The sequence below is a fragment of the Helianthus annuus genome, chromosome 13 (assembly GCF_002127325.2).
Source record: "Helianthus annuus cultivar XRQ/B chromosome 13, HanXRQr2.0-SUNRISE, whole genome shotgun sequence".
NCBI lineage: Eukaryota > Viridiplantae > Streptophyta > Magnoliopsida > Asterales > Asteraceae > Helianthus > Helianthus annuus.
Window position 1 is genome coordinate 78786820 of NC_035445.2, and position 12623 is coordinate 78799442.

The 12623-nt window shown below is 39.1% G+C and overlaps 1 protein-coding gene across 1 annotated transcript; it reads right to left on the minus strand.

The window, feature by feature from the left end:
* Nucleotides 1–3198: 3198 nt before the first annotated feature.
* LOC110901100 (ATP-dependent RNA helicase glh-2-like) lies at nt 3199–3585 on the minus strand. The gene has a single exon (XM_022147950.1). The coding sequence runs from the start codon at nt 3583–3585 to the stop codon at nt 3199–3201; it is 387 nt and encodes a 128-aa protein (XP_022003642.1).
* Nucleotides 3586–12623: the final 9038 nt, after the last annotated feature.

The window sequence follows — 12623 nt, forward strand, 5'->3', positions numbered from 1 at the left end:
ACCTAGTGACGCAGTCCTTACTTCCCTACACTCCATACTAGTGTAGTACCTTGTCTCTGGCCCTTACAGGGTCTCAAAACACTGTCTGTCTATGTACTGACATTGTCAGCATGTCTCTGAGTTATCCGCTAACTGTGCTCCGCTAACTGTGCTAACCGTGCTTTGTGCATCGTTTATGTCACTAAAGTTTGTATGTGATAAATGGTTGTGACAGTATGAAATGTGATGCACATGTATGTATGATACAGATATCAGAAAGCAGTTTATATCATCCGTTGTAATTAAGCACAGTCATTAAGCATAAATTAATATTAATTAATTGTACGGATACCTGGATTTATGAGGGTTGTCACATTCTCCCCCTGTTAAGAAAATTTCGTCCTCAAAATTTGTACTACCTTAACTACTTAGGCTTTCATTATGCGTGTATGTATATGACTGATACTGGGGTAACTACCCAAACCGCATCTAACCTCACTCACATCAGGTGAATTCCATGGATATATTTTAACAATAAGAGCCCAATGGTTTCAAGGCACGTGCTCTATCATTTGATGTTAAAGGACACAAGTCGAAGAGGTGTCTAGTCTATCATAACTCAGTTAACAGGGGTTCCACAAAGGGGAGTGTTGACCAATGGATTCGTCGAACAACTGGTCACAATACGCAAATGAGTACTCATAAACCGCAGCATCCGCTGTATGAACTCAAAATCAACAACTTGAGAAAAAAAAATCTGTCAACTTTCGGATAAATAAATGGTAAGGATTAGTGTGTTGACACTCTTGAATTGCGAAAATACACCGAATGAAATGCAAGCGAATCTGGTGTATCATTGTCTTGATTCGTAGTTGCATCAGGAATGTTTAAATGACAAGTCAAACAGAAGTATGTGTAGTTTTATGTGAAACGGTTAACCATGATTAGCACAAGCTACAAATTTGTAATGACACCACAAGGTGTCGTAATTGAAATATTTCAATAATAGCGGTGACCGAACGAGTTCACCGTGTTTGTAAACAAATGAAAGTGTACTAAAACAACCTGAGAATTTGATTTACACAATGTTATGGAGTTTTCAATCGATTATGGAACATCAAAGAACTACCGTTTCTGATTGAAGACGGAAAGCAATAAACACTGTAAGGTATACCATTTATAACGCAAGAATGGTTAGGAGGTACAATGTGATATGAGACGAATCTAGGTACCATTGTCTTAACACACGACTGTGCTGAGATCGCTTTAATCGTGGTAAACAAAAAGGATTTAGAACAAATGAATAGACAACCAAATCCGTGTATGAGGTGCGTAAGCAAATTAGCGCAAGCTCCAATTTTTATGAAAGTATCACCGCAAGGTATCAAAATCAACAAACGATTTAGTGGAGTCGTAGACCAAGCAATTCTACTACGGCTCGAAACAAAAAGGACATTTGCAAAAATATTTGAATATGATGCTCCCAATACATCATATGACGTTTTAAATTGAATATGCGAAATGGATAAGTTCAAGCAATTGAACTTGGTTTCGGCGTAGCCTGACAATAAACGTATGTATCAACAAGGGAATTTCAGCATGGTTGCGAAGACAACCCATAATGCAACTTAATATAAAAGGAGTTTCAAGAAAATGTGATGGCTTGACAGCAAAAGGGGCCAACAATTACAAGAGCGTGGGTTATTCGAATCATTGACCAATAGTTACTTTAGCAAAATAATGTTTGAACTTTTATAATGCGTTTATTCGAAATGAAACCACATGCGTAGCGAACGATGCATGTGTGACATATAAGTTTCCGAGTACTGAAACGATGAGTATTTGCTAAAATGAAGAAATGATCAAGTGTCGAAGCAAATGTGTGTTCGCTCTCAGCGAAGAAAATTGGCGCGATGCAGCTACCATTAAGGGGAGTAGGGATGCAAGCCTCTACCCGCTAGAAACAAAAGCGGAAATTACAACAAAAGAAGTTCTAGTACTTTCTGTTTGGTTAACTGAAGTAGCATATTTATCAGGACAATGTGGTTTGCTTGAGTTCACAGGTGTGGTTCCTAAGTGACAACCTCTACGAGTTTTGGCCTGGGTCCCCAAAGGATTTAGCACAAGTTTTCAAAGTTTCGTATTCTGTGCGAAACTGTCTCGTGCATTGCGTAGGAAACACAATTTTGTGTATGTCCAAAGTAGGTCATTGTCCCAAAATTTCCCGGTATACTTTCTTCCTGATTTCCCATATAATGACGCTCAATCATCGATCGGTCGTGTAATAGTAGTTGGATCCTTATAGTTAGTTAAATAAATAAATCGTTAATTCTCATCAGGGGTTACAGACTCTTGTTGGCTAGCACGTTTGGCTCCTTGTAGTTGATGCTCATTTGAAAATCATCGTCCTTCTACTTGACGAGCAGCACTGGTGTTACTCAAAACGGGTAGCTTGGTGTGTTAACTTCCTTCTCTACTAACTACCGAAGCTATGCTGCCAATCCTTGCATCGCCGAAAGTGTAAGTTGCTAAGGTGCATTGACTGTAGACACAATGTCTGAAATCAAATTAATGCGAAGTTCGACTTGTCGTTGGAGTGGTAATTCAGGCGAGCCTTCGGCTTCTTTGTCCGCGACATGGGCCGAGAGGTAACACATTCTGTGCGGGAAATTCTCGTGCCTCCAAGCACTAGTAAATTGTAGAGGCGTATCCTGCTTCATGAATCACGATTGCTTCGTCGTTCATCATCAGGTGTTGATAACAACCACCGCTCGATTGCTCGACAAGTGGCCCATCCCAGTTACCACGTCGAGGCTTCCCATTAACTAGTTCTATCGAGTGCGGGTTATATAACTTATCCTTTTACTAAACCATGTATATTCTTAAATTCATGAGATACGAAGCTATGGTCGGCACTAGTATCAAATAACATAGATGCAAAATTTTGGTTGACAGAGAACGTACCAGCAACCACATCTGGATCCTGGCGTGCTTCACGAGTTCTGATATTGGAGGCTCCTTCACGGTCTTGGTTACTTCTCCTTGGGCAATCTTTTCTAAAGTGCCCCACGTTTCCACCTCTGTAGCACCCAGAACCTTATCATTATTATTTCCGCCTTGGTTGTTGTCACCACTTCCTCCTTTTATGGGACTCTTTGCCCAACATGCATCCTTGTTGTGTCCCCACTTTCCATATCTACCGCACTTAGGCTTTTTGCATCAACCGTCATGGTGAAATTTACACTTTTCACATTTCGGCTTAGTTCCCAAGTAAATCTTATCATTGGCTTGCTTGTTGTTAGGGCAATCTTTCTTGAAATGTCCTTTGTCCCCATAGTCAAAACAACCTCGAATATGTTTTTGTTCATCATTGGCCCTTCGATAGTCGTTGTTGCCGTTGTTTCCTTCGTGATTTCCGTCACCATCTTGACCTTCGTTACCATGTCCCGTACCATTCTGACACGTTTCCTTGACATGCCCTACTTTGTCGCAGACATTACTTCTTCCATCCCTACATGGCCCAGCGTGATGAAATGGGCAGTTATCGCACTTAGGTGGGATGCCCATGTATTCCTTTTTCTTTTTGGCTTTGTTCTCGTCATTCATTCGGGTATCCTCCTGGGAGTGCATGAGCTTCCTTTTGTTCTTTCCGGATGATTCTACCTATGTTTCCTTCTTCTCATCAGGGTTTGAAGGCTTTTCCAGTCTAATCGCTCCTTTACTGAGTGCCACACTTAATTCGATCACATCGATAGCTGTTGGCGGAGCTGATTCCATCATTAAGCGCAAGATCTGAGGCGCCAGTCCCCAGATTAATGGCTCCCCCCTTTTCATCTCTGATTCCACTAGGTATGGAATAACTCGATGCAAATCGTGAAGTCTCTGCACGTACTCCGCCACTTTTGGACCTTCCATTATTAGCTTCCAGAATTCGAATCCTAGCTTCTGGATCGCCATCTCAGAACAATACTCCTTACGCATCATTTCCTTCAACTCACCCCATGTTAAAACATTCGTAGCAGTTCTGCCCATTGTTTGAATCTGAGAGTTCCACCATATCCAGGCCCTATCTTGAAACAATCCTGACGCATATAGGACTTGTTGCTCTGGCGTACATCCTCTCATCCGAAAAACAGAATCCATGTCTTCAGTCCATTTCGCAAAGGTTATGGCACCTCCAGTGCCGTCGAAATTCGGAGCCTTGCAATCAAGGAACTGCAAGTAGGTACAGCCATGAGGTGGGTTGCTTTCGGAGGTACCTCTGCTGGGTTCAGAGCGTAGGGCCTCATGCTGTGCTATTGCTTGTGCGATGTGCGCTTGTAGTTCTGCCTCGGTCATGAGCAGCTGAATGATCTTTTGAGACATATTCTACGAAAAGTTTGGGTTGGTCAGGTCTCATTCGTTCAGGGAGTGTAAATCGTTCATATGTATTTATATGAAATAAATCATCATATCAATACCTCAAGCAACAGCATACTCATAGCGTAAGCAAGCAAATGGAATCATGTTTAATGAGAGTATGACAAACAAACACGTTTATCCCAATCATAGCACATTCCTATTATATTGGTAGCACGTTTAACAAGAACATTACGATTAGGCTTTCATTAAGCAGGTAAGCACATTGCATCACAATCATAGCATAAACAAGTAATTCAACAATGTATGTAATGAGAATGGTGCGATTGAGCTATCATATATCAAGACCACAAGTATAGTTTTACAAGTTTCACAATAGTATCATACATCAAAAGAGACTAAGGGTCACATCACCCTTGTCCAAATCGTCTACTAACTACAATAATCAAAAGTCAAAAGTCAAAGTGTGGTTTCCCAAAAGACTGTGCAATCTGGCTCAATAGCTGCACTCTCATCAAAAGTATGCTATCTGCATAAAACCAAAAACCTTTAAGCTGATGGGGGAGGAGGGGGAGGTGGAGGAACGAAAAGCAACATGCGCAAATGCGCTAAATCCTCCTCAAGTGCATGAACAACACGCAGCAGGTAAGCAATCTGCTGCTCCATAGTAAGAAAACGAGCACCAAACTCTGGGTAGGACTGAAGAGGAGCCGGCGGAGTCGCGAATGGTGACTGATAATGACAAGGCGGAGGATGCGGGATCCTCTCTAACTCCATGACTCTCCTACACAGCATCTCCTGCTGGAGCTGTAGTGACAAAAGCAGATCATCCCTCGAGTATCCAATGTGGAAGGGATGGTATGGATCAGATATAGGCATCACGTTGGGTGGAAACCAAATCAGTGGCTCGCCCGTGGGTGTTGAAGAAAAAGCAGTGTGTGCAAACTGTGGCATGAAATGATTGGCTGCTGATGCAGAAGGTATGTGACTGGCCTGCTGACTCGACGGTCCCTCCCCTGGACGGGGAGGAGGGATATCCTGAAGAAATGTGACTGGTAGATCTGTGCGGTGAATGTCAGACTCATGTGGGTGAAATGGGGCGATATCAACTGGTGCCTGGGTAGATGCAGGTGGGGGAGTAACGGGTCGAACAAAAGGAGGGTAGTCGTCGTTGTCCTCAATCCACCCATTGCGGGTGTGAGCATATCTGGGGTCTACATGGGTAGCAAAAGGGGCACGATCAACAAGTACAAGGATCGGGTCAGGCAAAGGTGGTGCAGCAATAGGTACATCAACAGGGATAGGGTCATGCACAGGTGGAAGGTCGTCAGCAGGTATAGGCTCAAGTGCAATCTCAGGCTCAGGGTCAGCTGGAGCATACTCAAGATCAGCGGGTATATCAAAGAGCAGATCGTCAGGAATGACAGGTGCCTCAAAAGGTGGCTTGTCAGGTACAAACTCAATCTCATGATCAGGGTCAAAGTCGTGTGGAAAGATAGGAGCGGCAGACATCGTTGTGTCGGAATCAGTGTCAGTGGGATAATGCCGCACGCCCCGTGCGTGTAAAGTAGCAGATGATACGGACTCGAATGAGTCAGGACCTGAATGGTCAGATGAGATCTCAACAGCAGGAATCTCGACCAACGGAACAACAATGATATCATCGACTGGGACCTCGACAAGTGGAACAACAACGTCAGCATCGACTGGAATCTCTGGAGGTGGGATGACATCATCATCATCAACCGGAGCCTCATCATCCTGGGCGCCCTCAGGGGGACCCTCAATAAAGAGATCGATGTCGTCGTCAGACATAGCATCAAGAGGCAGATCCTCCAGAGGAAATGCAGGAAGAGGAAAAGGAGCAGGGATCGGAACAAGAAGTAGATCCCCATCAGGAAAACCATCAGCTATAGGTATGTCGTCTCTAAAATCTGGTAAAACGAAGGGCTGAAAGTCATCATCGTCATCGCTCGTGGTGTCAGATGTAAAAACCTCAGGGTCTGTGGCTATCTCATCATCTGAGACTATGGCCATAGGGTCTACTGTGTCAGATACTCCACTCTCAGAAGAAGATGACATAGTGTCTGTGACAAAATAATCACACATATGCACATATATCAACAATCATCAAATAAGCATGTAAGTAATGACAGTGTAAGCATGTAATCATCCTAGTCTTCCCCAGACTATCCCACCCAGCCTCTCAGACTGAACTCCCTAGTCTCTTAGACTAAAACTCCCCAGTTTCCCAAACAGAACTCTCAGACTAAAACTCCCCAGTTTCCCAAACTAAACCACCCAGTCTCTAAGACTCAATTTCCCCCAGTCTCTAAGACTAAATTTTCCCCAGTCTCTAAGACTAAATCTCCCCAGTCTCTAAGACTAAAATTTCCCAGTCTGTAAGACTAAAATTTCACCCGTCTCTAAGACTAAATCTCCCCAGTTTCTAAGACTAAAATTTTCCCCAGTCTCTAAGACTAAACCTCCCTCAGTCTCTAAGACTGAATTGTAAACATAACCCTGAAATGTGTTTTGTGGATTTGTTTGTAAAAAGGTTTGTTTTTGGGATCTGGACGTTTTGTGTATGCGATGAAAACATGTTTGAAAACATTTTAGTGAGAGCCCTAATGATCGTAGTCTAGACTCGAGAAGGAATCCTAGTTCGCTACGATCAAAGCTCTGATACCAAGCTGTCACACCCTGACTTTTGCGGAAGCGTGATTATTGGTGTGACTTTCTTAATACCGTAGCATTCAATCATAACAACGCTATATGATAAAAACCATAAGATGCTCATCCATTAATTAAGTTTAGAAAACAACATAACATAAATTGTTTGGAATGTAGACACCAAATTTTTAAGTTACAACCACAACTTGTTTAAATGAGTTCTTGAAGACTTAACAAAAGACCTTTAATTAAAACCGGGTTTAGAAACATGTGTCCCGTCCAGGAATAGGACACACTTCCTAAACTCTAACAACCTTGGATGACATCTTTTATTCATGACGTAGCTTGACTACACGCACACACCTGCCAGATCAGTTTAGTTCCCTGAAATACATGTAATTTGAAAAACATCAACAAAAGTTGAGCGAGTTCATGTGTATGTGTATGTGAATAAACCTTTAAAGTATGTCTTGTATGTATGAATGTCCCTGGTATGTTAGTAATAAGGAAAAACAGATCACCAATGGGTTGCAAAGCCAATGGTATGTGTGAAAATGATGCAGGAAGACTCAAACCTAGCAAATTTGTCTCCGGGATGAAGACATAGTCACCACATGGGCCACCCTGGTCCGCATGGGTGCGGGCTCGCTACACCCAAATAGATCTATCACTCATGTCTCTCGGTCCTACAATGAGGATTAATGGCCTTAAGTGTCATACCCACCACTCACATGATCAAGCAGTAAACCCTCTTTAAGCTATCCATATCATGTATAAAACGTTTGTAATAATCGTAACATGTATTTCACCCCCGAAGTATAAAACTGAAAACAGTTAAAAGAAAAAGGGGGACATGAACTCACAGTATTGCGTCTTCAGAACTAGCAACTCAAACCTCCGCAGCAAACACGACTACCTACAGTGTACTAACGTCTATTAGACGAACGGGCCGTGCCTTGGCTTAGAGTTTAACGTTTTGAGCTGCGTTTCTTATGTTATTCCAAGTTAGAATTATTTGTTAAAATAAATTATTTTAACTTTAAATTATATTTCGTTTTGGAATAATTGTTTTAAACAATATTTTGTCACAATACCTCTCAAGTATTTAATTTCGTATTTTCTTCCCAAGGATGGGGGTATCTTATATATGTACTTTCGCATTCCCGTTTTCGTATTCTGAACTAATATATTTCTAAGTCTCACTTTAGAAAATATATATATAACTTATTTGTCAAAAATATTGTATTCCAAGAAAATATATATTCTTCCCAAAAATCATATATCTTCTAAATATACTAGGAAAATATATTTTAACTTCCCAAAAATAATATATTTTCTCTTTGTCGAAAATATGATATACTTGGTAATATGTACAAAAATCATATTTTCACTTCTTTCATTTCCAAAATAATATTTACCAAAAATGTATTGTAACGGTATTTTCCGGAGTATTTCATAAGTTACGTTTTATCGTTCGGCTTCACAATATTAAGTGTGTAACTTATATTTCATTCCTTGTGATTTTTGGTACTATTTTGGAGTTGTAAATTCTTGGTATTTGTAAGTTATATTATTTTACCCTAAAATAATATAACTATTCCACAAAGTATACAAATATTCACACAAGTGTCTTAATATAAAATATATATTCAAATATATATTTATCCATTTTTATTTATAAAAACCAACCCCCAATACTTGTATTTTTGTAACAAAATTTATGGCAAGGTTTATATTGAAAAACATAGTTTAAAATACACTTGTAAATACATGTTAGAAATTATTTTCTAAGTGTTTGTATTTTTAGAAAATTTTGCCATAGTTCCGTTTGAAAATGGAGGTGTCCATGCTATTTAGCATATCATTTTCTTTTCAAAAAAATGACACACAATAATCAACCATCAATCTCTAAACATCTTGCACTTACCAAGTGCAAAAACTATTCAATTTACATAATAACATGAACTTGATCTTTCACAAAAATGCATAGTAACTTGGTAAAGTGTTTAGTAGCCTTAGTTACCCTCCAAAATATATTTACTTCTTGGTAAACTTCATTCTTGGAAATTTTAGATGTTTACAACTTGTAAACATATTTCACAAAAATGTTTCTTTATTAGATCTTCTTGTTTCATAAGTGTTTATACACTTGTTTTTCCACTAAAAATAGTGTAGGTTTAAGTAAAAACCATGATCTATTAGAAATCATATTTTAAACTTGGTTTTCTTGGAAAATTATTCACAAGTCTTGGATTTATAAGTTTACTAGCTTACTTTGTTTATTATTTTTCAAGAAACCATTTCATTTATCAAGTTCATGTGTTCACAAGCAGATGATCATCATATGTTGTTACATGATCATCCTCCCACTTGCTAGATTATGTGTCTAATCACCACCTAGCAAGCTCTATGTGATGATTAGCATCATCATCTCAAGATATCAACAAGAATGCATTATACATATACTAAACAACATCATTTCAACAAGATTTCATCATGTTTCAAGATTTATGTTCAAGATTCAGGTTTATGTCTTTTAGTGATCTTATGATTTTCAATATAACACATCTTTTAACCACTAAAAATGGAAGTAAACAAGAGTCAAGAAGGATCTTACTACTAGCTTCAAGATAGGGAAGAACAATGATGAAAATGGAGAGGATAAAAGCAAACGGAAGAGGTCCTTGATGATCCACAAGCTCCAAGCTTCGTTAGTTACCTTCTTACACCTCAATATAACCTTGGAATGGATGAACTTGGAATGAAAACAATGGTGGTGTGGGTGAGAGGGGTCGGTCGAGAGCTTTAAAAGGGAGAGAGTGAGAGTGTGATGATGAAGATGAAGGTGAAGGTTACTTATAATCAAGGTTTAAGTTTTACACAATGGTTCTTATGTTCCTCCTAGTACAAACATGATCTTTCAATTAGATTACTAGAGATCTCATGGGATCTTAAAAGATTTGAGGGGATCAAGGTGGTGGGGACCACCTTGAGCCGTAAATGAGAGGGGGGGGGGGGTAAATGTAAGTTTTTGATGGTAACTTGAGTAATTAGTGGAGGTTAAGTGTAAAAGTCTAGTGTTTATACATAAGGTATGTTATATAGTGTGTTAGGGTGTTAGGGAACCATAACTAGTTCAAAAATAATAAAACAATGCTTCTAGCAATATTTTGGTGTTCCGGGTGATGTCCGGTTGTTCAGTTAGATACCGGTCCGTTAAAGTGTCAAGTGATTCCGTTTATTGATTTTTAAGTACCCTTTTGTGACACTTTTAATTCCCGACACCTAGGAAAGCATACAAGACCATTTTGCCATATTTTTGCATTTTGCTAGCATGTTAAAATGTTGATTTTTGCTGATTAATGCAGAATTCTGCACTTTTAGTGGGTTTTAGGCACTTTCCGGCACTTAAACTATCACCTAGTGACGCAGTTTCATGGTCCTTACTTCCCTACACTCCATACTAGTGTAGTACCTTGTCTCTGGCCCTTACAGGGTCTCAAAACATTGTCTGTCTATGTACTGACATTGTCAGCATGTCTCTGAGTTATCCGCTCACTGTGCTAACCGTACTTTGTGCATCGTTTATGTCACTAAAGTTTGTATGTGATAAATGGTTGTGACAGTATAACATGTGATGCACATGTATGTATGATACAGATATCAGAAAGCAGTTTATATCATCAGTTGTAATTAAGCACAGTCATTATGCATAAATCAATATTAATTAATTGTACGGATACCTGGATTTATGAGGGTTGTCACATAAGCGATGCGATAGTTTTAAACATTAGTTACACAAATAACATAACTAACAAATAACAACATAGAAGTATGTAAATTTGCGTTTAGCGCCTACGATTAGATTGCGATGCGATAGAGTTGCGATTGCGTTTGCGAGATAACACCACAAATAATTATAAACATGCACAAGTAAATCACATAATAACACACACACATATAGAACAATCAGATAACTGCGATTCGAGTTGTGATGCGATAGCGTTGTAGTTGCGTTAAGTAGATTAGCGTTTAATTGCGTTTATCGCATTGTTACTTCACATATTACAAATCATAAATTAATATAGCGTTAACCAATGTATCGATTATCGGGTTCGAGAGTTCAAGCAATAATTAAGTCAGAACTAACAGATCTGAATAGCAATCTTTTCTTCTTTTGACTTTGACTTTGACTTGTACTTTGACTTTAAAAGTCGGGTTGTTACAGTCTAGGTGGTGATACTTTCACAACCGAACAAATTACAGTTTGGTATGACCTAATCACTATTTAATTATTTAATTACATGCATATAGACTTAATTATTTGTTAGTTAAGTCCATAAAGTCTAGCAATGTCCTGCTAATTTCATTGGTTTGCATTTGATAATTGTGATATCGTCTTATCTCGTATTGATAAAGGTCTAATTTATGAGCGTTGGTGATTATCCGGTAAACCTTTTAAGTCAAATTGTTCCAATATGCTTAATATGTTTGGAACATTAGTTTGATAACATTATTTCGTGTTTGGCGAGAAAAGTAGAAAAAAATACATATTACCGGTATTAAGTATCAAAGTTTTTATGCATATAAATATCTATATTATATACATATTTATGTCTAAATATCTGAATATCACACTTAAAACCTTCACACCTTTTTTTTACAAGTCTTATTTGTATGCTGGGTCGGATTCTAAAGTTCGATTCACATTCTATTATTACAAATTAATTACATGTACACAAATTTAGAAAAATCAAACACGTGAATGTACCTTTCAACACCCAGTTAGCAACCGAGATACATACAAAACTGACACGCAAACGCCTCGAATTACACGCTGACCATGTCAGACCCGTTGACCGTTGTTAACCATAGTTGACTCGTGTTTGACCGACGCAAACATGTGGAATCACTAATATAATTCCCGAACACCATTAGATCACCACCATAGCCATTATCTTCAGCATTGGTACTCGTCGAAACGACCACCGAACACGCCCTAATGCAGGGCCGTTCCAACCTTTTTAGAGACCCTAAACGAACTACAAAATGAAGACCCTAACTTCGCCCATAAACTATCCTCCAATCCTGATGGACTCGTCGCCATGGATGATTACTGTTACATTTTTCATCTAGTGATAGCCTATAGCCTAGAAATTGAAAACAGGTTGTGATGGGAAGTGGGAACGATAATTGTGGCTGTATTTTAGGGGCTTTAGGCCGCTGAATAATGATGATTAGGTCGACGGTTGTTGCTATGTTGTAATAGCTGAAAATTAATGTGAAACTGGCTTTGAAACTGGGCCTTTTTTTGCTAAACAATATTTAGTTTAGGTTTCCTCAATGAAAAAATAGTTTAGTTTTGAAATAAACGTATTTATTTGGGCCTAATACATATACTATATATAAAACTTTCTAAAAACTTGGAGGTTCTTATTTTATGGTGACCCTAGGCCCGTGCCTAGATTGGCAAGCCTATGGAGCCAGTCCCGCCTTAATGATCAGGTTAAGATTTACATTAACAGAGTTTAAACTCAAAACAAAACACTCAGTCCGCGAGTCACTTACCGGAGCCCGAACTCGACCGTTGTCGTGATGTCATTGTAGAGCCG

Excerpts from the sequence above, each read along its gene's own strand:
- LOC110901100 (XM_022147950.1), bottom strand. The coding sequence starts at position 3,585 with ATGAATGACGAGAACAAAGCCAAAAAGAAAAAGGAATACATGGGCATC.